This window comes from Gekko japonicus, unplaced genomic scaffold (assembly GCF_001447785.1).
Source record: "Gekko japonicus isolate JY-2015 unplaced genomic scaffold, Gekko_japonicus_V1.1 scaffold539, whole genome shotgun sequence".
Lineage (NCBI taxonomy): Eukaryota > Metazoa > Chordata > Lepidosauria > Squamata > Gekkonidae > Gekko > Gekko japonicus.
Window position 1 is genome coordinate 672,491 of NW_015168667.1, and position 24,223 is coordinate 696,713.

The following is a 24,223-nucleotide window of genomic DNA, read 5'->3' on the forward strand; positions in this document are numbered from 1 at the left end:
GAGCAAAGGATCGGGGAGGATTGCAGAAGCAAACAGAAACCTTTTAAAAAAGGCAAAGGTTTCCCTTGCTCGAAAACCAGTCAAATCCGACTCTAGGGCTGCGGTGCTCATCTCCGTTTGGCTCACAAGTGCTCCGACGGTCCGACCTCTGAGGAGGGGGGAGGGGAGGAGAGGATTGGGGAGGGGCCCCGCAAACCCCGCTGGGGGGCGGCCCCCAGGGCCCCACGCGGGCTACGGGCCTGGTCAGAAAGAGAAAAGTGGGGCATGAGTGGAAGGAGGGGGGGGAGACCAAAAGAAGGCAAAGAGAGGGGACAACATACTGCCCCCCACACACCTTTCCTTCACCGGTTAATAAGACGGAGGCAAATTTTGCACACACACCCTCCCCACTCAGTCGGGCTGGACTTCCTTCTCTCCAGGCTCTGCCTGGAGGTTGGCAACCCCGTAATTGGTGGGTGCGCACCCCGGGGGGGCACCAGAAGGTAGCCTCACTTAGAGTACAAAAAAACCTGGAGCCGGCCCTGCCTGCGCGGCTGCATGGGGCGCAGGCAAGCTGGCACCTTAGATGGAAGGAGAGAGGATTTAAACCCCCTCCCCTTCCATGGATTGCCCGCACCCTACACAGCTGCGGGGGGCATGGGCAAGCCGGCTCATTAGATGGAAGGGGAGTGGGTTTAAACCCCCTTCCCTTCCATGGCTTGCCCGTGCCCCATGCAGCTGCATGGGGTGCGGGCAAGCCCGCTCTTTAGATGGAACCCCCTTCCCTTCCATGGCTTGCCCGCACTGGGAGCAGGGGGCGGGGCTTGGTCATGTGCCCACCCCTAGGCTCCTCACTCCCAGAGCGCCGCTCCTGTGCACTCCAGCTCCAAACGACCCCTGCTAATAGCAGTTAGCTTAGATATGTGTGGCTCTAGTGCTCCTGCTGGCCCCCCAACAGTGTGCAGAGTGTAATGCTTCCTTCCGACTGTCCTGTGGTTCAGTATGTCTTCTGGACTGGCACCTGGCCTCCCAAATGATGGCAATGAAATTCCTTTGAATACACACATAGGTTTCTCTGCTTCCTGTAACGTGGATGAAGTTACCTATTTAAATAGAGCACCATCTAGTGGCTCAACAAGAAATAATTCATTGCAACGTATCTTTTTAGGGGTGTACAGAAAACAAGCAAACGAAAGTCACTAAAGGGTGAAAATAAGCCAAGATTAAAAAAAAAAAGAATATGATATGTGAGCAGACGAAAGGTACCTTCAATTTTGCAGTCAAATCTAGCAGCGCTGCCTTCCACAACTTCTATATCCTGAATTGTTTTAGAGAAATATGGCTTCATATGGGGCCTTTCTTCATCCACTGCTTCCAGGAGAGCGTTAGCAGCTTCGTCTACAGGCAGTAAACAAACATCTGTAAAATCTTCTAGAGTGAAATCTTTGTTTACCTCCAGTAATTCTATAGAAGTGAGAACCAGCATGGTGTAATGGTTAAGAGTGCTAGACTTGTATCTGGAGTCCCATGTTCGAACCCCACACGCTCTCTACCATCAACATTAACTGTGTACTGATGTCACACTAAATGCTGAAAGGTACGCGTTACCTTGAAAACTAGTCTTATCTGGTGGCTCTTGGGGGTTTCTATCACTTTATTTTATTTATTTATTTGATTTGATTTCTATCCCGCCTTGCCTGACAAGCCGGCTCAAGGCAGCGTGCAATAATAATTTGCAATAAAAACAGATAAAATTCTAACAATAAAATATAAAGTGCAGATTAAATACAAACGATAAAGTGCAGATGGCGATCGTTGTCGTTGGCCCCGTATGACTAGACCAGTATCTCAAAGGAAGTGCCAGTAATAGATGTTCAGGAGCTCATTCCGTGACAGCTCCTAATCGAAAGCCTGGTGGAAGAGCTCGGTTTTACAGGCCCTGCAGAACTGTAGAAGGTCCCGCAGGGCCCTGATGTCCTCTGGGAGCTCGTTCCACCAGTATGGAGCCACCACTGAGAAGGCCCTACATCTGGTGATAGCCAGTCTGGCATTCTTGGGGCCAGGGACAGTCAGGCGATTTTGAGTCCCCAACCTCAGTGCTCTCTGGGGAATGAGTGGGCAAAGGCGGTCCCTCAAGTAGGCACTTCACGTTACCACCATGCATTCTAGGAGCTGAAAATCTTATATCAGCAGGGTGACTTGCCATGACCTGGTTGTCATACAGAGAATTTACATTCAGCAACGGACTGCTGCAAACACATGGCATGGTAACTCTCTGTGGATTCAGGAGGAGTTACATGGCAAGCTGTACTGAACCTAGCAGCCAGTTCAGCTGTGGAGGGTTGCTGTGCACAAGCACAAAAAATTAAGGTGTGGATTGATCGTCAACCTGGGCTTTGAGAGGGATCAATCTGAAAATAACCCTTGGCCAGGGATAGGCCAGGTCAAGGAGAAGATGGCAAAGTAAATATCCCTGTAGTCGTACACATTAGGGGATGTGGTATCTGCCTAGTAAATAACAAAAACTCCAACTCAAAAACAAAATTATGTTCCTTAATATTGTTATTATAATCAATCCAAATAGGGGGAAATTAACACCAGTCAGTAATATTAAGAAATCTTGGGATCTGTCCACTCTTCTGGCACCTGCCTCGGAAGATCAGAAGGAAAGGGGGGGGGGGAGAGGAGAAAGTGACTCAGTAGATAACGTAACTGAAAGTGACATTCCCCAAACGGATAAGTTAAATTCCGCTGCCAAACAGGATTCATGGGTAGGGGATTGCTAAAATAATTACACTGCTGTCTCACTGGTGATTCTATATAAGCACGGCTCCTGTTTGCTTATTATTCATCCTGCGGTGTTGCTGCCTACTTGGGAATAGGATAATACTTCACCAGGTCTCTCAGACACCATCTGTCATGTGTCAATAATGTGGGCACATTATAATCAGCAACACATGGAGTGCCTGGAGGGCAAGACTTGCCAGCCAAGGGTCCTCCATGAAAGGAGGGCAAGACTTGCCAGCCAAGGATGCCTCCACGAAGGGGGCAAAATAGTGCGGCAGCTGGCAAAAGCCCGCACATTCCATGACAAACAAAGGATCCCCATCCAGGACAGTCATCTCACCGATGACGTGGGGGGTTGCCTCCTGGACCTTCCCCCTAGCCCTCTTGCTCGGGACTACCAGCGCCCCCCTGGAAATGACCTCCTGAAGGGTGGCCTGCGTCCAGGTTCCACTTCCACTCCCACTCCCAGCACCCTCTGTGTGAGTCCTCTGGCTTACAGGGGACTCTGTCCGCCCCCCCGCTGAGCAGGCCTCTTCTTCCCCCTGGTGGAAATTGGCTGTCTAAGACTTTGTGCAAGCGTGAATGCAAGTGGAGATATATTAAGTCTGACTTAGTGCAAGCATCTGCTGTGGTCTTTCCCTTGCGTTTCCACTTCTGCAAGAGCACTAGCACAGGCAGAAATTCTGTGCCTCATCCAATCCACTGTGTACTGAGAATTTAATGCCTTGTATTTCTAGACCGCATTCGATTTCACATACCTTCAGCTTCGATCTTTTCTGCATTTACAGGGCTGGTTGGTGAGCTTGAAGAGGATTTCCTTCCGCTCAGGCCGGAAATCATCGCCATAGAGGACAGTCTTCCTATGGCACGGACAGCGTTGCCTGTCTTCTGCAGTGTGACACAGAAATGTCTCGTGATTCCATTCTCTCCTTTTCTAACTTGCTAAAGTGTTTGTAAGCTAAAAAGTGGACTGAGAAATGTCCATCATCCCAGGCCAAGCACCACAGCTTCTGGCATTATAAAGACAGGTTCCCGAAGATGGGTGGGAATGTAATGAAGGGGTAATGTCCTGACAATGATAGCATTCAAGCAAGTAACGCTGTTGCGTAGTACAGACATTTTTGGCTGAAATGGCAAGAACAGAAGGCATGGTGGAAATAGCCAAGGACAGCCAGGTAAGGAGTAGCAGCAAAACATTATGCAATTAAGGAAAGAATGTTTTGCTTGCATTTCCGTTACCATTATTCACTCATATTATCGACCCTTTCCTCTCCCTTCTCGGTGTCTCAGAAAAGGTTCTATTATTAAACTCAAAATCACAAAAGAGAATCAAGAAATACACATATCAGACCTCACTTCTACATTATTGGCTACGGCAAGACTGACTATAGCGGCCTCATGGAAATCTCCCAAACCTCCTACCAGTCAGAATTGGCGAAATAAATGTTGGGACCATTTTATAATGGACAAGAGATTGCAGATCAATATGAAGGGCAAACGAGATGTCATACGGGATCTCATACCCAATTTGTGCGCGGTGGTGGTTCCCTCTGATCGCATATTTTGTGGGAAATGACCGACTACCCTCAAACCGTAACTATCTGGAATGGATACATTTTTGATTCACAATTGTTTAGTCTGAGCTCTCATCATATAAATATTAGATGTGAAAAGTAGATTAGACTGAGTATAAGGCTAGTTATGTGCAATGTACAGATACTGAGTTGAAACTGATTGTATGCATGTTTGTATTGTTTTAATTAAATAAAATTTTGAAAACCAAAGAGAGAGAGAGAGAGAGAGAGAAAGAGAGAGAGAGAGAGAGAGAAAGAGAAAGAGAAAGAGAGAGAGAGAGAGAGAGAGAGAGAGAGAGAGAGAGAGAGAGAGAGAGAGAGAGAGAGAGAAAGAAAGAAAGAAAGAAAGAAAGAAAGAAAGAAAGAAAGAAAGAAAGAAAGAAAGAAAGAAAGAAAGAAAGAAAGAAAAGAATACTTCATTAACCCGTGGTGGTGACTCAGTGCAAGATCCTCATTTGCTAGAGACAGGTGAGTCTACTTTCCTTCTCTGCAGCAACCTTCTTGCAACCAAAGGGCCTTTGATTCCCATAATATTCCCAAATCGTGAACTAGAGCAACAATAGTGGGGATCTGCAGCACAAGTTCTTACCTGCCATTTTCTCCTGGCCATATACTTTTTCATCCTATCTTTGGACAATTTTTTAGCTTCCATGTGTTTGGTGTCTTTTTGTAGCCAAGGATGCTGAAGGCATCGTGTGCAATCCAAGCGGTCCCTGTGAGTTTAGGGGGGGGGGGGAACCAGTTAGGACTGCAATGCTTACTGAACAGAATTTCTCTAATGACACACTGGGAAAAATCAGCCTATTTGCTGTTGCAAACCGGCACCACTACTTTCAGTACTGGGCCTAAACAAAGAAGGTTTTTGTTATTTAAAAAAATATCCATTGTTCATGAAGTAAAACACTGTAAAACAGAACTAGCCAGGGATTTCACCACTCACATTACTGTCTGGCTGCTCACCTTTCCTATCACAGGCTGCTGGAGCCTGATCAGAACTTGGCTCAAAGGTACAGAAAAAAAAACCCAGTCTCAGGATGTATTAATGACTCTTTGACTGAAAGCCAAACAAACTGGCATTTGACAGGCAAGACTAATGCAATGCATACTATCAGTCTTTTTTGTTCTCTATCCAGAACTGCTAATCTGAAGGGAATATGGAAAGAAAACCAAATTAACTGATGGCTACCCATAAAAAAAGAAGAAGAAGAGATTGGATTTATACCCCGCCCTTCACTACCTGAAGGAGTCTCAGAGCGGCTTACAAATTCCTTTCCCTTCCCCTCCTCACAACACACACCCTGTGAGGTAGGTGGTGCTGAGAGAGCTCCTTCGAGAACTGCTCATGAGAGAACAGCTCTGAAACAACTTGTAACTGATCCAAGGTCACACCAGCAGCTGCAAGTGGAGGAGTGGGGTATCAAACCTGGTTCTCCCAGATTAGAGTATGTGTTCCTAACCACTACACCAAACTGGAATTGAAACACTTGTACTACATCCTGGGACCAGCAGTTCCCATGGGTGGCATATCTATCTGCTTGTCTATCATAAGGAGGAATATGTTACACTAAAGTAATCAAAAAGCAATGAAACATCATTTGCACATGACTTAAAATTTGGCCTAATATACAACATTGATTGCTTAACGAATTAGCAAAACAAGCATACTTACTTACATAGATCAACAAGATGTTCCTTCTTTAAGAGAGCAGCCAATGTCATTAAATACCCACAACACAGTTCTTCAGGCAAACTCAATTCTTTTGGTAACTTCCATGGTAGTGAAATGGATTGTATTATTTATATAAGTAACTTAAAGCTATTATAGCTTTATTATAAGCCATGATTTCATAGTAGGTATTCATATGTTAGGAAGCCGCTTCCCCTATAATTCTGCAAGATTTGCAGCACAAATTTATTAATTACGAGTGTGATTCTGCACTTCTATTTTCAAAATTATACATGGAACAAAGTTTGCTATTTGAATTACTGCTAGTTCGGAGTGCCCAAGAAAAAAAAAGAATAGTCAGTCACAGAAGAGCGGCTCTTCCACCAAGGTGGTATGCATTAACTGAAACATCCATGCAGTACAAGTATATACAGGTACAGAATTGCCATAATAATGAGACACTTGTGGAAATGGAGAGGCACTTATGCGTAAGAGAACATCATACTAGGTGGCTGAGAGTCAGGCATTCCCTAACAGTAGCAATGTGCAATGTTGAATATAAAGGCATCCTTACTTCATGTCTTTCTTAAGGAGGTTACTGATGAAGTCCTTGGCATCATCTGAGATCTCATCAAAAGCTTCATCATCGAAATCCCAGGTGGCGGAAGTGACGTTGGCTAAGGTTTCATTGTCATTATCACCCATGAAAGGAGAAAGTCCACTGACCCTGAGAATGGAAATACATTTCAAAGCAGCAAGAGTTAATACTCTGTAATGAACATTTTTATGTTGTTTTCAAATGTATACATCTAAAGGCCACATGCATTACTAGGTAAAGATTGTTTTCCCAGTGGTCTCTGAAGGAGCATGATCTGGGCACTCCATGAAATTGCTGAGCAGTCGGGTTTGAACAGTTAAAGGGAAGTCCTTCTTCACCCAAAGAGTGATTAATACTTGGAATTCACTGCCACAGGAAGTGGTGGGTGCTACAAGCATGGACGGCTTCAAAAGGGAATTAGATAAGCATATGGAGCAGAGGTCCATCAGTGGCTATTAGCCACAAGGTATAGCTAGGGGCTCTGGGGCAAGTGATGCTCTGTCTTCTTGGTGCTTGGGGGGGGGGGTCAACAGTGGGAGGGCTTCTAATGTCCTGGCCCCACTGGTGGACCTCCTGATGGCACTGGTATTTCTGGCCACTGTGTGACACAGAGTGTTGGACTGGATGGGCCTTTGGCCTGATCCAACATTGGCGTCTCTTATGTTCTTATGTTCTTATGATGTTGGGTATTTTTACATTTCAGACATGCAGGCTCTTTAAACCATTGCTGATTCAGATGGGGAACGGTTTATTTTTTTCATTTCAGATGCCAGTGTTGTTGTCCTGTCTTTTATGAAAGTTTGATCCATTTCTTGTGAAAAAAGCCCAGCTCCGTGGTACAAATTCGTCAGATCTGATCATTCAAGATCATCCTATCTACATAATATTTCCAACTACAACCTCAGGTTGTCTTTTACTGCCCTGCATTTTCAAATAATGTATGCTGCATTGCAGGAGGGTCAATTTCTTCAAGTTCCAACAGAACGCAATATATGTATTTGCGGTTTGCATGCCATTGGAAACCTCCCTCACTGTATCTTAGCCTGCCCATTATACAACACACCCAGAGAAAAATTCTTGACAGGAATTTTATTTACTATAAAAGCATATTCTGAAAATGAGAAGATTGCATTCTTGCTATCAGATACTGATGAGTTCATAACCTATAGAGTCTCCCTTTTTGTCCTTGCGGCCAAAAAAATTAGAGCCAGGGCGGCACCATAGGGGCCATTCTTATAACACGTAGGCTATTTTAACCCGTTCTCATTTTAGGTATGTGATTTTAGGTTTATTTTATTTATTTTTTATTTATTTATTAAATTTATATCCCGCCCTCCCCAAACGGGCTCAGGGCGGCTAACAGAAGAGGCATATGCCATAATTCAACAACTAAAAAATAGAATAAAACAGTCAATCCCAAACAAAGTGCCGGTGCTCTAGAGGATAAGCTCTTATCAGTCCACGATGGGGTTCCATTAATCAGCATAACCCATCAGCATAAGTTCTGGATAGTACTGTCGTCCTTTCATAACCAGTTCTTCAGTTCGTCTGGTCGTCTTGCCAGGGCCAGCTCACATCCTGGTAGAATCCACCGTCAAAGATGGCAACTCGGTTTTACTTCTTTATGTATTTTATCATACTGTTTTACTGTTTTACTGATCTATTTGAATGTTTTGTAATTTTGTTATGGCCTATGGCTAATACAATAAATCCTTCGATACTTAATACTTGAGTAGTGAAAAAAGCCTTTCTTCAAGTTTTGTTGTGTGGATGTGTTTCTGAGTCAAAGGGAGATGCTATCTGCAGTGCTTTGTAATGAGCTACTTTGTTTTTCCGGCCAGTTTTCATGCTTTTGTTTTTTAACTGGACCAGTTTTTTGATATAACAATATATATCAATATAGCATAAAATTTAGAGAGAAGAACAAACAAACAAACAAAAACAACAAAAGACAGATAGTGCAGGAATACATGGCACCACTAGAAATTCAAAATCCAATCCAAATACTCTGCATACAGTTTAAACTGGGCCTGCCTGAAATTGCCCCCTTTGAAATGATCCCACCTTGCCTTTACAACATTCAGGACCAAACCCGATTCAAAACAGGACGTCTTCACATGAAAGTATCCAAATACACAGTCCAAAATGGATGGACTGGCCACCAAATACTCTATATTACAAGGTGTGCTCTGGAATCCATATAAAACTTCTTTTAGGGTTGGGATATAAGACACAACTTCTAAGTAGCCTATAGTTTCTTATAGGATGTAAGAACATAATGTGTTCTGCATATTCTGTGATGGTTTTAAGCTTCTGTCAAACTGTGCACAAAAAGAACAAAATTATTCAGCCACTAGAGGGAACCAAAAACCTGGAATATTCTTTTGAATTTAAAAAAAATCCAAAAATAATATATGAACCTTTCATCTTTATTTAGCGTCATTCCCATTTCACACCTCTCACAACAGAAAATCATAATGTAGAGTACAATAAAATATATGGATACCATTACCAGTGTTCCCTATAAGCTGAGTTAGTGTGAGTTAGCTCAGTTTTTTAGCCTCCGGCTCACACATTTTTGTCTTAGTTCAGGAAGGATGGCCCCAGAGCAAACTAATTTATGCAGTAGCCAAATTGCTCGCTCACAGTTTTAATGCCAGTAGCTCACAAAGTAGAATTTTTGCTCACAAGACTCCATAGCTTAGAGGGAGCATTTACCATGACCATGAGACCTGAAAACAAAATTTTAGGATTGGTGTTCCAATATGAAAGCAGCTCACTGCTGACTTTATAACTTGCAACTATACATTCCTAAATAAATGGCTGCCTACAACTCAGGGAGTTCCATAAGGAGCTGATTTTCTGGCCCCAGGGAATATGAAAGGCAACCCTTATTCATCAACACAAGCTGTTAAAGAAAGCATGTATGCTTTTGAGTCACACAGAACATTTTGCTAGACAGGATTTTGAGTAGCTACATTTTCTTTCAGCTTAGCTATTCTATAGTTGGTTGAAGTCAGGGGTCGTTTCGTAGAAAAAGAGCTAGTGGAACTCATTAGCATAACTCATTAGCATATGCCACACCCCCTGACATAACCGGAAGTGTGTCATAAGGCCACACACCCCACCCCCAACGGTCCCGGCCGCCACCGCCAGCCTTGCAGCTGCACTGCCGAGCCCCATGAGGGGCCCGGCAGTGGACCTGCAAGGCCGGCGGGAGTGCAAGGAAGCCCCGCGAAGGGCCTCCCTGGCCCCAGGCAGGCAGGGGTGGGGAGAGGCAGGGAGGAAGCAACTTACCTTCCCTCTTCTCCTGCCTCCTCCTGGCTGAATGAGGGCCGGAAGCGGGGCGGCCGGAAGCAGGGGGCAGGGCTTCGTCATGTGCCCCGCCCCCCGTACCTCACCCGGGGGAACTGCGATCCCCCCCGAAATGACCTCTGGTTGAAGTATATTTTTGCATTTAAATTGTTAAATTATTACATTGTTTTATTGTCTTACTGTTTATAATGTCTATGGCCATGTTAGCCGCCCTGAGCCGGCCCTTGGTAAGGGAGGGCAGGATATAAATCTAATAAATAAATAAATAAAATAATATGAGTGGTGTACATTTTTGATTGTTGAATTGTAATAATAGATCATCAATAATTGTAATATATCATATAGTTATTATCAGTTTTACACAGTGGTTTTTCTAATTATTTCGATCTGGAGCTTCTTCAGTGGCTGCTCCTATTTTATAGAATACGTTCCTGGAGTTGTAAGAAGCCTTCCACTTTGCTGAGTTCCTGCAAATTGTGGCTGTCAGAATTATTCAGGATGAAGGGCTTTTGACACTGCCACTTAGTGTTTACTTATATATATTTATTACTTTTAGTTGAATATTAATTATATACTGTCTCTATTATTATTGTAACCACACTGAGCCTGATTTTGGAGAAAGGTACATTAAAGTGCTCTAAATAAATGAAAGGATGAAGAAACATAGGGTTGCAGAGAGTAAGAGGAAGACCTGGAAGAAATGAGACCCTTCTATTTGTTGGAACGTAAGTATTATCTGCAGGGCTTTTTTGGTAGAAAAAGCCCAGCAGGAACTCATTAGCATAATAGGCCACACCCAACAGCAGGAACTCATTAGCATATCAGGCCACACCTCTGACAGCGCAACTCATTGGCATATTAGGCCACACCTCCATGTTACCAGAAGTGTGCTCATCCAGCCACACCCACCTTTTGCTTCTTATTCTGTTTACCTTGTTTGTTGTCAAAACCCAGGACTTTTTTGTAGCAGGAACTCCTTTGCATGTTAGGCCACACACCCCTAATGTAGCCAATCCTAATGAGTTTCTGCTGGGCGTGGCAAACTTGGGAGCAAGCCGGAACTCCGTTCCTGTGCGTTCCTGCCCACAAATAGCCCTGATTTTCTGTTCGTGCCAGGGTACTGTTGCATCCTAACCATAGTATTTAAGAAAGATGATAATGACATATTACAATCTCCTTCAGATATTGGATGCTTGGATGCAACAAGGGTTTCAGGTCACACATGACCTTGGCTATTTCCTTAGGGAGGTATTTCTCTGCCTTGGCTTTCAGACTGGGACTACTTCTTTAGATCATCAAGAAGATGTAGTGCTCTAGTCATCCTGTGTCCAGGTCTTCCTTGTCCTTTGTATGCTCTGTCCCAAACTTGCTTAACTATGTTGGACCCATTGGCAGCGTTCGACATGGTCAACCATCAGTTACTGATCCACCGCCTCGCTGACACTGGGATTCAGGGGCTCGCCTTGCAATGGCTCGCCTCCTTTCTCCAAGGTCAGGGACCAAGGGTGGCTCTCAGGGATCAGTTGTCCCGAAGGCACCCGCTGATTTGCGGAGTGCCCCAAGAGGAAGTGCTTTCCCTGATGTTATTTAACATCTATATGTGCCCCCCCTGCCCAGATTGCCCGGAGGCATGGGCTGGGATGTCACCAATATGCGGATGATACCCAGCTCTATCTGTTGTTGGGCAGTCAGTCCGACTCTAGACTGGAAGATCTGGACCTGGCGTTACAAGCCGTGGCTGGTTGGCTTAGACTGAGCCGATTGAAATTGAATCCGACAAAGATGGAGGTCCTGTGTCTGAGTTGGAGCAGGCCGGGGTTAGGCACCAGCCTTCGACGGGGCACCACTGGTGCCAGCGCCAAAGGTTAGGAGTTTGGGAGTTCTCCTGGATGCCTCCTTAACAATGGAGGCCCAGGTAGCAGTCACTGCTAAGGCAGCCTTTTACCATCTTTGGCTGATTAGGCAGTTGGTTCCCTTCTGCGAACACAAGGATCTGGCAACAGTGATCCACACAATGGTCACCTTTTTATTGGACTACTGTAATGCTCTCCACAAATCTGGAAGCCTGTGCTGAAGACATTGCACTGGCTGCCGATAGCATACTGAATTCACTTCAAGGTGCTGGTTTTAACCTTTAAAGCCCTACATGGTCTGGGGCCTACTTACCTGAGGGAGCCCCTTTCCCCACATGTTTCCCAGAGAGCACTGTGGTCGGGGTCTCAAAATAGTTTGGCCATCCCTGGACTCAAAGGTGCCAGGCTGGCCTCTACCAGGGCCTGTGCCTTTTCAGTAGCGACTCCATACTGGTGGAATGAGCTCCAGGAAGACATCAGGGCCTTGTGGGACCTATTACAGTTCCACAGGGCCTGCAAAACAGAGCTCTTCCACCAGGCCTTCGATTAGGAGCCACTTCCAACAACCAAACTGTGGTAAGGCCCCGTATACTACCACCAGTAGCCTGCAACAAGTCTCTATAAATGGTCTGATAAGCTGTTTACCAACTCTGGCTATACTCCTCTGTGACCATCCCACCATCGCCTACTGGGATTTCCACGTAATATCATACCCCCACTAGCCCTTTATTTTTTTATTGTATATTATTTTTTATGACGTTTATAATTTGTGTTTTAATATATTTAACTCTTAATGTAAGATCCCCTGAGCCTGCCTTGGCAGGGAGGGCGGGATATAAATATGATATCTTTTTGAAAGAATGCAGCCAAAGCATGTTGACATCTTGTGCAGAATAGTGTACACTTTCCTGCTGTGAGCATTCCATCTGCATTGGCACCATTTTCCTGCTATGAGCTCCCCCCCCCCACAGGTGCCATTTTCTCAAAATATTTTTCCCCCTGCTGGGTAACTGCATGGCCTTTTGGAGGCTTAGCTTTAAACAACAACAACAACAACTGCTATTGTGCTATAGTTCTATAATGATCTATTGCTATTTATTTATTTTGGATTCAAATTTTAGTTCTTCAGAACTAGTTTTCATTTTAATAATGTGTGCAGCCCTTTTCATTGCAGAGATTTCAGAAGAAAGGTGGAGGTAGTTTTTTTCTGATTGCCTGGAAAGGAATAGAGAGGGGAAGTTGCAAGCCAGCTAGAGAGATACTGTTTGTATGTCAATATTTTGTTATAGTGCTATAACGATTGCCACTTATCTATAACAGGTTTTATATAACTGTTATAGCACACCTGGGAAGAACAGAACAAAAAAAGGGTTGGTGAAATTGGAAGTCAACCCGAAGGGGCCTCTTCGCTTCTTGCATGCTTTTGGGGTGGGTTACTTTGTCTGCACGTTCATTTTTCTGTGTGTGTTTACTGTCTATAGTTTGTTGCAATAGAAGTGTATTGTATGGCAAGTTGATACAGCGTCTTGCTGTTCAATCTTGTCAGGTAAACTCTGAATACTGAGCCTTTTAAATAAAAAAAAATTATAAGAAGAGAGACCTTGGCTTGGAGTGTCTCTAGCCAGTGCTCAGCGTTTCCAAACTTGCACCTTCCGCCTTTTGGTAAGGAGGCATCACATTCAGAGGAACACGAACCAGAGGGGTGTGTGGGAACACATTTTCTGCCAACAGTGAACTGTCACAGTGGCTGTGATGACCATGTTCCTGACAGACCATGCACAGTTACTGTGGAACAGGTATAAAAGCTATTGTCACCAATGTGCATGCCTCTGCATTTGCAGCAGTGATGAAAACAACAGGGAGAATACTTGCCACGTGGAACCAGTCCTTGCTAGAAGAAGTAACTTGCATACTATCATGTCTATGACCAACTTGAATTGTTCTCACTTGGTTTTATTGTTGAATGTTTAAATAAAATAAATAAAATAAATCAGTGGAAAGGTGAGCATTGCAACACTGGGAATAGACCACCTTTATTTGCAGAGAAAAAGTGTACTTCCCCCCCCAAAAAAGTTCCCACACTTCAGAACTATAGGAAAGCCTATCAAACTATTATTAAAGTGCCTTTTTATTCTGATTCTTCCCTCTTGAGGAACAGTTTAAGATTATCCTCTTTTACAAACCAAGTCAAGTCTGAAAGTCAAGCCTGGAAATATCTTACCTGGAAACACTGCAACTGAAAAAAAGTTTATGTTAGTACTGTGGGTGATTTGAGAACAAAAAATTCCAAATTCCATTTCAAAAAGGTGTAAACTAAACTCTGTCCAGTCTGAGCATACAATAGTCCTAAAAGGTCACAGCAGTGTTCCATAGCATGAGACATAAAAAGCTAGTTTGTTGATTGGCCTTGAAAACAGTTCTAAGGAAAACTATGTTCTGTAGTTTCTTTTCTTTTTTAATTGGGAAGAGGAGGAAGGGAGGCTGCTGGCACTTCATAAAGCTTATCCCCAGAATGTCTCTGTCTCCATCACAGATCTTCTTGATCCCATACTCTAATCTCTGTTTTATTTAATAGCCATGTAAAAGGAACAACGGAGCAATATTTTGACAAATTATGGAAACAGTTCCTTTTCTGCAGTGCTAAAGGCAAAGTGACAAAGATGAGCAGCATCTGCTAAGGTGAAAGTAATACGGAGCTGGGGCTATGCAGTTATGACTGAAAGCAAGCGTCCAGCTGTTTACTGGAAAGATTTTTTCCAGCTAAGTAAACCAGGCATTTCCCTGGCAAGACAACACTTAGGCATAGTTTAGAAATCTCTTACATTTTTATAGAGGCAAGTCAAATCAGGTTTTCCCTGTCAACAATGCTAGGGTAAAATCTACATGGGATTCTTTACAACCAGGATTCCAGATACTGGACAATATAAGAACATAAGAGCAGCCATGTTGGATCAGGCCAATGGCCCATCCAGTCCAACACTCCGTGTCACACAGTGGCCAAAACCCAGAGGTCATCAGTAGGGCCAGAACTCCAGAAGCCCTCACTGTCCCCCCCCCAAGCACCAAGAATACAGAACATCAGTGCCCCAGACATAAGAACATAAGAGAAGCCATGTAGGATCAGGCCAATGGCCCATCCAGTCCAACACTCTGTGTCACACAGTGGCCAAAACCCAGGGGCCATCAGGAGGTCCACCAGTAGGGCCAGAACTCCAGAAGCCCTCCCACTGTCCCCCCCCAAGCACCAAGAATACAGAACATCAATGCCCCAGACATAAGAACATAAGAGAAGCCATGTTCGATGAAGCCAATGGCCCATCCAGTCCAACATTCTGTGTCACACAGTGGCCAAAACCCAGGGGCCTGGCATGCTAATTTACTGTCTCCCTCATGTATCCAACTGGGATTCTCAGCATCTCTAAGACAGCATTCTGACGTGCAGGGCATACCCAGATGGCATATTTTTATGCTTTAGCTTGGCACTGTAGCACACAACCAGAAGTGTCTCTTAGAACACTCCACAGTCACAGCAGAGAGTCTGCTGTGTCAGTTTTGCCCCATGTGCTGGCACTGTGCCAGGTCCGGATATGGACCAGGACAGGCCAAGCATGGACATGTCTGAAAAGAAGCGGAGACTGGGAGCAATAACCACATTGGATCACCAAAATTAGGGCTGCCTCGAATTCTATATGGATACTCTAATAAATGGGAAGGAAGTAATGCATAAAAATTAATGCACGTATTTTCACAGATGCTCAGCTCTGGAATCTCACCCCTCATTGATAAAGACAAAGGGACCTCACTTGTCCAGTCTCCTCGTCTAAATTCTTTCTGGATGTCTGTCACCTTGCACTGCCCAGTTTCTTGAAATCTCAAGTCTCAGCCTTTCAGGTCGCCCTGAAAGATCGGCTTCACCACAGCCAATGCTGTTTGAAGCTTCTAAAATACTTACAATAGAATGATATACGTTTTCACAACATCTTTTGGTCTAATCGTTGCATAGCATATATAAAGACTGTGTTACAAACTCAGCCATTCACCATGTAGCCTTGTGCGGATATGTCAATGATTGCTTTAGACCACCATGTACTGGTGTATAGGGTACATTTTTATTTGGGAAAATCTCTACAGATTCATTTCTGTGAGCCACTATATACACTGGATTGGAACCTAAAACCTACAAGTCCACCTTCTGCTTCCAACTGTATCCTGGTGTGCTCCCAAAAATGCAATGCCTGGGAGCCAGTGGACTTTCAAAAACTGTGTGGGATGTACCCTGACCTGGATAGCCCGGGCAAGTCTGATCTCGTCAGATCTCAGAAGCTAAGCAGGGTCGACCCTGGCAAGAATTTGGATGGGAGACCTCCAGAGAATACCAGGGCCAGGAGGCCACAGGCAAGGCTTTCCAGCCACTTCTCTGAATGTCCTCCATGCCCTAGTAGGAGTTGCCAGAGGTCACCATGACTTCCAGGTACGGGCACATGCACACACAAAAATGCAAATACACACACGCACAAAACCTGTGTGGGGTGCGATGTGGGGATCTGCAGTCCAAGAGAGCTATTAGTAGAAATCTTTCACAAGAAGATTTCGTAAGAAATGTTATCATCCAATGTTATATAACCAACTGATCAGACCATAGGGGTAAAGGAATATAAGTGAAAGTGCAGCAAAAATGCATTTGTGCAAGATTTATGGAAACCTCTGGGTATTAACAATCTTCTCTGTGAAAGGAAGCTAAAATTAAGCAAATAAAGAAATGACTACAAAATAGCAGCAATACTTTGACTACAGGGTCAATACACAATAAACCTTTGCAGCTGTAATTCTTAATGAAGAAGAAGAAGAAGAGATTGGATTTATACCCCGCCCTTCACTACCCAAGGGAGTATCAGAGCGGCTTACAGACTCCTTTCCCTTCCCCTCCCCACAACAGACACCCTGTGAGGTAGGGGGGCTGAGAGAACTCTTGACAGAAACTGCTCTTTTTTCAAGGACAGCTCTTATCAGAACCACGGCTTGCCCAAGGTCATCCAGCCAGGTGCAAGTGGAGGAGTGGGGAATCAAACCTGGTTCTCCCAGATTAGAGTCCGCGCACATAACCACTGCACCAAACTGGCTCTCAATATGGGGCTATATTGACCTTGTGGGCAGCCTACAAATCAGGATTTAAACTGAATATCTGCATGCATTTTTGTGCTTTCAATTTTTACTTCAGTCCCCCCCCCCTTCTTTCTGGTTCTTTTGAGATCACTTTTCCCCCAAACATTTTGTGGAAGCTGATTTTGAGTCAGCTTTTTCCTCGTGCGTAAAGTTGCTGTTGGTTCCCTTTATCCTACCCACTCTCCCACCCACCTCCAGCCCACTTTTTGATAACTGGACTGTGGTGGTCAAACCACTCCCTCTCCTCCCCACCCTGAAAGATGAGTGCTTGCATTTTTAAAAACTGGCACAAAAATATTGAGTGTTGTAACTAGGTTTAGGAGGTTCTCTAAATTCCCAGCTTTCTTTTATAAAAAAAAAAAGTATGTCTCTATCCCCTTTCTTTGCAAATATATAAGGCAAAAAGACATATCTCCATGAGGGAAGGATCTAGAGTAGAGATGTCAAACATGCGGCCCAGGGGCCCAATGAGGCCCGCGGAGGCTTTCTTTCAGGCCCACAGTGGAACTTGGCTGTCTTCTGCTTCTTCTTCCAGTTTTGCTGCTGCTGCATCATTGTAGGTCTGCAGCTTACAGAGACACACCTGAACAGCATACTCAAGATTGCAACAGCACAGACATTTTGATGCAATAATTCAGAGCAAGTGTCAGTTATCAGACACTGTTAAGTAAGCAAAATATTGCAAGAGTGCTAATGTTTTAAGCATGTTTTTATTTCATCGATAACCTACCCTTAACATTTCAGGTGGGGAGCCGTGTTGGTCTGCAGGAGTTCGAATGCAGTGGCACCTTAGAGACCAGCAAGGTTTCCAGAGTATAAGCAAGTCGAAATGTACCTAACAGAGGGAACTTTGGGTCTTGACAGCTTATACCCTGGAAATCTTGTTGGTCTAGACTGGACTCTAGCTCCACCCTTAAAGTGTGGCCCATTTGAACCAGCCCTGTTGAGAGGTCTGGTGCTGCTGCCAACTCAGGGGTCTTGATGTTTTATCCTCCTCAGAAAACCCAAATAATTCAACCCTGGAAGGAAATCTTAAAGTATATTTTCCCTACCTATCTACTTAGGTATGTCTACTGTTCATTTGTGGGCAAAAACAAAACATCCAATCTAACTTAAAAACAAAGTTTTGAGCCCAGTGGCACCTTTAAGACCAACTAAGTTTAATCCTGGGCAGGGGTCATTTCCTGCAGGAGTGCACAGGAGTGGAGCTCCGGCAGTAAAGAGCCCAGGGGGTGGGCACATGCAACAAGCAATGTTCCCTCTAAACTGTGAAGTTTTGTGAGCAAAAATTCTGCTTTGTGAGCTACTGGCATTAAAGTTGTGAGCGAGCCATTTGGCTGCTGCATACATTAGTTTGCTCTGGAGCCATACCTTCCTGAGCTAAGGCAAGAATCTGTGAGCTGGAGGCTAAAAAGCTGTGAGCTAGCGCACACTAACTCACCTTAGAGGGAACACTGGCAACAAGCCCCACCCCCTGCTCCCAGCAGCCCTCAGTCAGAGCAAGAAGCAGCTAGGTAAGTTGCAGAGCTCCCCCTGGCCCCCTGGCCCCAAACAGTCCAGTGGCACCTTTAAGACCAAGTTTTATTCAGGTACAAGCTCTCCCTCCTCTGCAAGGACAGAACTGCATGTACGCCCCCCCATATTAGCTAGCAATCCAAAACAGTCCAGCGGCGCCTGAGCGGTGGGTGTTGCCTTCTGACACACTTCTGGTGATGTCAGGGGTGTGTGGCATATGCAAATAAGTTATGCTAATGAGCTCCTACACCTCTTTTTCTACTAAATGACCCCTGATCCTGGGTATAAGCTTTTGTACGCATGCACACTTCTTCATGCATACATATGAAAGCTTATACCCAGAATTATACTTTGTTGGCTTAAAGGTGCCACTGGACTCAAACTTTGTTCTATTGCTTCAGACCAGCATAGCTAACCACCTGAATCTACTATTTTAAAAAACCCAGCTTTGTTGCCTGGAAGCAACTGTTAACTTACCAGAGGTGTGCAGGCAAGTGGCTGCCCCCCCCCCCAAGAATGAATTCAAAGGGTCTTGTGAAGCAAATGAAAGGTCCCTGCTGGATAGGACCAGTGGTCCATCTAGTCCAGCATCCTGTCTCACACAGTGGCCAACCAGTTGCTCTGGAGGAGGCCATTGAACAGAATACAGAGGCCGAGGCCTTCCCTTGATGTTGCCTCCTGGCACTGGCATTCAGAGGTCTATGTCATCACAAAGAGTACTTCTCTTCATACTTCAACAAAAACTCCAGGATAGTGTGCCTAATGTTTCTGTTGCTCTAAGGATCCTTCTCACACTTCCAGTGTCAGTGGCAAGTGGTGAACACAGCTACTCAAAACTCAAACTTATAAAAACAAACATACGCTCAACAATATTGCAAAAGAGAGACTACTTGGTTTGGCAACTATTTCAGTTGAACATGCTGAAGCATCAGCGCTTGAAGGAATTGGTCACAAAATTTGCTAAAGAAAAGGCATGCAAAATGAGATTCTGATGTGCCTGAAATGGAAACATTAAAGAGACTTAAATTTCAACATCACTATTAACAGGATTTTTTCAAAATGCTTTGTGACTTGTGTTTTTCTGTTTGAGAGAGAAAATCGGAGATTGTATTACTTGTTCTCACAATTAAAAAAAACCCTAGCAATTTCAAATTTTCTGTTTTTCATTCTTCCTAAAATGCATTTATGTTTGAAAATTGGTGGGCGCATGGGGGGGGGGGGGAAAACAAGGGGGGGGAGAAGGTAGCCTCACCTAGTGTGCAAAAAATCCTGGCACCGGCCCTGGGTACAGCGTTGCCAGGCCTGCCAGGAGACACGCCCCGAACCTCCAAGGGCTCCCATTCACCAGTGGGAGTCTACCCACACTTTGCCAGCTTCTTCCAGGGGCAGCTGTTCTTCCTCCTGGTGGACTCCTACACCAAATGGCTGGAGGTCATGCCAGTCACATCTACCTCTTCCCACGCAGCCATACAGGCCCTGAGACAGATTTTTAGCACCCATGGCCTACCAGACATGGTCGTGACCGATAACGACACCACCTTCACCTCGGGAGAGTTCCAGGAGTTCTTGGACCAGAACCTGATCAGGCACGTGTGGTCCACTCCTTTCCACCCGGCTACCAACGGACAAGCCGAGAGGATGGTGCGGACTGCCAAGGATGCGCTAAAGCGGCTCCCCCACGGGGACTGGGACTGCCAGCTTGCTGTCTTCTTGTTCGGTCATCAAGTGGCCCCAAGTGTGTCCACTGGCCACAGCCCTGTGGAACTCTTTATGGGCTGCTGCCTCAGGACACAGCTGGACCATCGGCACCCAGACTGAGCCCCCTGAGTTGTGCCAAACTCCGGGGAGCCAGGAGGCCCCCCGCGGGATCTCTCCAGGTGACCCTGTCTTCGCACGGAACTATTCCAGTGGCCCCACGTGGATCCCGGCAAGGGTTACCCAAGTCACCGGACCCCTATCGTACGAGGTATTGACGGATCGACGGATGGGGGCCAGCTTCTATGCAGGCACATAGAACAGCTGCACCACCGCCTGCTGCCTGAGGAGCCTGAATCGTCCTCTGCTGAGGAGGAGGATTGCGCCCTGGAACCATCACCACTGCTGCCGCTGACCGAGAGGGACCCCCCCCCACAACAACGTGCAGCCGGATTTCCGGGAAGAGGAAAGCCCGGCACAGGCCACTACGGACCTTCCGGACTCTGCTCCCACCTCACAGGACTCCAGAGCAGTCCCTGCCTCACCAAGCCCAGCTCCAGTGTCTTCTCCACCCCCACAGGAGCCACAATGTTCTCAGAGGGAACGGCACAATCCAGCGTACCTTGTGTACCTAGTGTGGCAATTACATGCTGTTTAAACAGGGCTGTGGCCCTGGAGTCTTGTCTTGTTCTTGCTGAAATCACGAATAAAGTAGAGCTGATCTCTAGACTTGGGGTCTGCTCATCCATAGAGCCCACTATTCAACAGCTACATTAATCAGGAATGAAAGCCACTTATCTACTTGTGTTTCTACAACACCTCATTCTGATCTAATACCAGCCAACTGTGAGATGAGAGAACTCAAGAACAACTGCTGTGGAATCATCACTGCTAGCACTTTATTACGTTTTATGGTTTTAGAATTGTTATTGTATTAATTGATGCTGTTTAATTTTTATTCTATATTATTTTAAATTTTATGTTGTTTTTTTATGTAAGCCGCCCTGAGCCAGCCTAGGCCGGGAGGGCGGGATAAAAATCTAATAAATCAAATCAAATCAAATCACAGTGGGTGGATACACTCCAAGAACAAACTACAGAATGCTAATGAATCTCTCTGAAGAATATGTTGGAAGTTTCTTAAGTAGAACGAAGGACTGGGTCATAAACAGGGCATCAGTAATGATCTTAGTTGCTATATGTAGAAATCTAGAACCAATATGTGTCATATGTATTGTATTTTACAAAACAATAAAAAGATTTAAACACATAAACAGGGCATTACCATGTCAACGACAGGGCTATATTCCCAAAAAACCAATGTTTGTTATATTCATGGAAATCTCAAAATATGGATTTGAACAAAGAACAGGGGTGGGAGATGGTCAAGGAGATAAAATAACTTAAAATCAAATACGTCTTCTAAATAAACCTCCATTTCTGCAGTACATTAACGAATTCTGGATTGCAACCGATAGACATCAATGGGACTGAGAAATTCTGAAGATTTGCCTCAGCAAAAGTACTTACAAAATATAGCAGATGACTCCTATGCTCCACATGTCTGTTGCATGTCCAATAGGCTCATAGTTTATAACTTCTGGAGCCACAAATTCCGGTGTTCCAAAGAGGACTTTCAGGGAACCTGCACTTTCTGTGAAAAATAGAAAAGGAAAACAGAGTTTGGAAAACAATGAGGAATTTTCTCCATCTTCCAGTAACATTTCCTTTCCCTAAAATGCTCACGGGCAATTTGGGGCAAATTATGGAATCTCAGCATGTCACACAAAGCCAAGCAAAGACTTTCACTCCTGGTTGTCCATGTCTAAACCCAGCACACTCGTTCCAACTCCACATTGGCTCTCAATAATTTTAGATAGGGAATTGCAAAGGCAGCTGGAGAAAAATAATTTTAGCTAGGAGCAGGAACAGACTCCAGGCCTTCTAGTTTAAAGAACAACTCTCAGTTTACTATAGCGGAATGCAAATGCACATAATCTACTAGGAGCAGGCCTACAGTTGTATATGAGTACATGTTTTTGTATAGATCAGGGCTATTTTTGGGCAGGAATGCACAGGAACGGAGTTCTGTCTGGCTTCTGAGTTGGCCACGCCCACTACAGCCAAAACCTCTGTGCGCGTGGCTACAGAGGGCTGGGGGGGGGCTGGATCAGGGAGGCCTTCCCCAGCCTGTCCAAGGGCCAGCTTGCCCGGGCACCCTGCAGCCGCGGGGCGCCCAGGCAAGCTAGTTTAAACTGCCTTCCCTTCCCTTCAAGGGGGGGCTTGCCTGGGCTCCCTGCAGCTGTGGGGTGCCTGGACAAGGCAAGGGAAGGCATGGGGTGTGGCCTAATATGCGAATGAGCTGCACTGTCAGGGGTGTGGCCTAATAGGCTAATGAGTTTCTGCTGTTGGGTGTGGCCTGTTATTCTAATGAGTTCCTGCTGGGCTTTTTCTACAAAATAAGCCCTGTGCCCTTGAATTAAAGTCTCTGCTAGTCAATCTAAAATGGGTCATGGAGATTTGCACCCAAAGCATATTTCTGTTTTAGAGTTGGGTAGACTATGACTGCAGACACACACATTAAATAATGCCCTTTCAATCCCCTTTCAATGCACTTTCCAACTGGATTTTACTGTTGTGTGAACTGGAAAAATCCAGTTGAAAAGTGCATTGATAGTGGATTGAAAGGGGATTATTTAGTGTGTGTGACCGCAGAGACAAAGCCTGAACTTCTGAATTTTATTTCCATAGCACTGCCTTATTACCAGGGTCAGTATTCCTGTTTTTCATTCCAGGGTTTGACAGGTTATTTAAATCATGTTGTGACATGGGTAGAGCCAAGCCTTTCGTGAGAATTCACATATGTCAGAACTGCCAAAGTTTTTGGAAAGTGCCCCTTTTGAGCACACTATGCAAAACAAATCAATTTCTGAGGGGGGAAAAATGCTTTGAACAAGCCACCCCACACAAGGAAAAAGCCATGCACTCCCCATGTGAGAGTTCTAAACATACCAAAAAAGGTCAGGAAAATATCCTGCTGCATATCTCAGCTTTCCCTGACAACTAATTATCTGCAGAAATTGAGCACAAAAAGGTCACTGGTCTTTACTAATTTAAATTACAAACAAAGCTTTGGAAGATTAGTTGTACTAGACTGGTTACAATACAATTAAAAGAAAAACAGAGACTTTAATTTTGTATGATCAAAAAGCATATGGAATATGGCAGGCTTTGTAACATTTCTAGTTTAAGAATGATTTTGGCATACACAGGGGAGGATTGGCCATTAAGGTTACCGGGGGAAGTCCAGGGGTGGCCCTTCAGAGAACTCCCTTCCCAGGGGCCTCCAACCCCAAGGTTGGAGCCTGCTTTGTGGGGAGGGTGGGGTATAAATCTGATAGATAGGCAGGGCTCTATTTGTAGCAGGAACTCCTTTGCATATTAGGCGACACACCCCTAATGTAGCCAATCCTCCAAGAGCTTACAGAGCTCTTCTTACAGGGGCTACTGTAAGCTCTTGGAGGATTGGCTACATTAGGGGTGTGTTGCCTAATATGCAAAGGAGTTCCTGCTACAAAAAGAACCCTGGAGATAGATAGATAGATAGATAGATAGATAGATAGATAGATAGATAGATAAGGTGGCCCTGTGCAAGCGGGTAGGAGACACTGCCATCATGAGCTGGTTGTACACATCTCATGGCCCCGTGTTGCAGCCCCCCACTAGTGGTCCTGTTATGTATGTGGACTGCCACCAGGGGTCCGCGGCTAAAGCAGGAGCTTGGTCCCCAAACACAAAAGGGGACCTAGGATCCTAGTCCACCTAGAGTCCACCAATAGCACCCTTGGCGGGAAATTCAAACCCTCCAATGGGGACAAAGGTGTGCCGGGTGGGAGTGTATATAGCTGGCCTTGCAGGACCATTTTTTCATTGTCCTGTTGTGAAGTACAATAAACACGTCTGAACGCATGTCATAGTCCAAGTTCTCCATGCGTCGAACCCAGTACTTTTCAGGTCCCCTCCTCTCTGGAGCTAGCAGCCACATGCCCTAGCTGCTGCAAGGCAAGATACAAGCTGC

The 24,223-nt window shown here is 45.0% G+C and overlaps 1 protein-coding gene across 1 annotated transcript in view; it reads right to left on the reverse strand.

Moving 5' to 3' along the window:
* The window catches only part of MYLK (myosin light chain kinase), a 271,468-nt gene that overhangs the window by 4,548 nt on the left and 242,697 nt on the right, over nucleotides 1-24,223 (reverse strand). The window contains exons 26-30 of the mRNA XM_015415311.1: nucleotides 21,676-21,799; nucleotides 6,581-6,733; nucleotides 4,930-5,053; nucleotides 3,525-3,654; nucleotides 1,246-1,377 (exon numbers count right to left, since the gene is read on the reverse strand). Coding sequence (XP_015270797.1) covers nucleotides 1,246-1,377; nucleotides 3,525-3,654; nucleotides 4,930-5,053; nucleotides 6,581-6,733; nucleotides 21,676-21,799 — 663 coding nt within the window. The remainder of the gene's footprint in view (nucleotides 1-1,245; nucleotides 1,378-3,524; nucleotides 3,655-4,929; nucleotides 5,054-6,580; nucleotides 6,734-21,675; nucleotides 21,800-24,223) is intronic.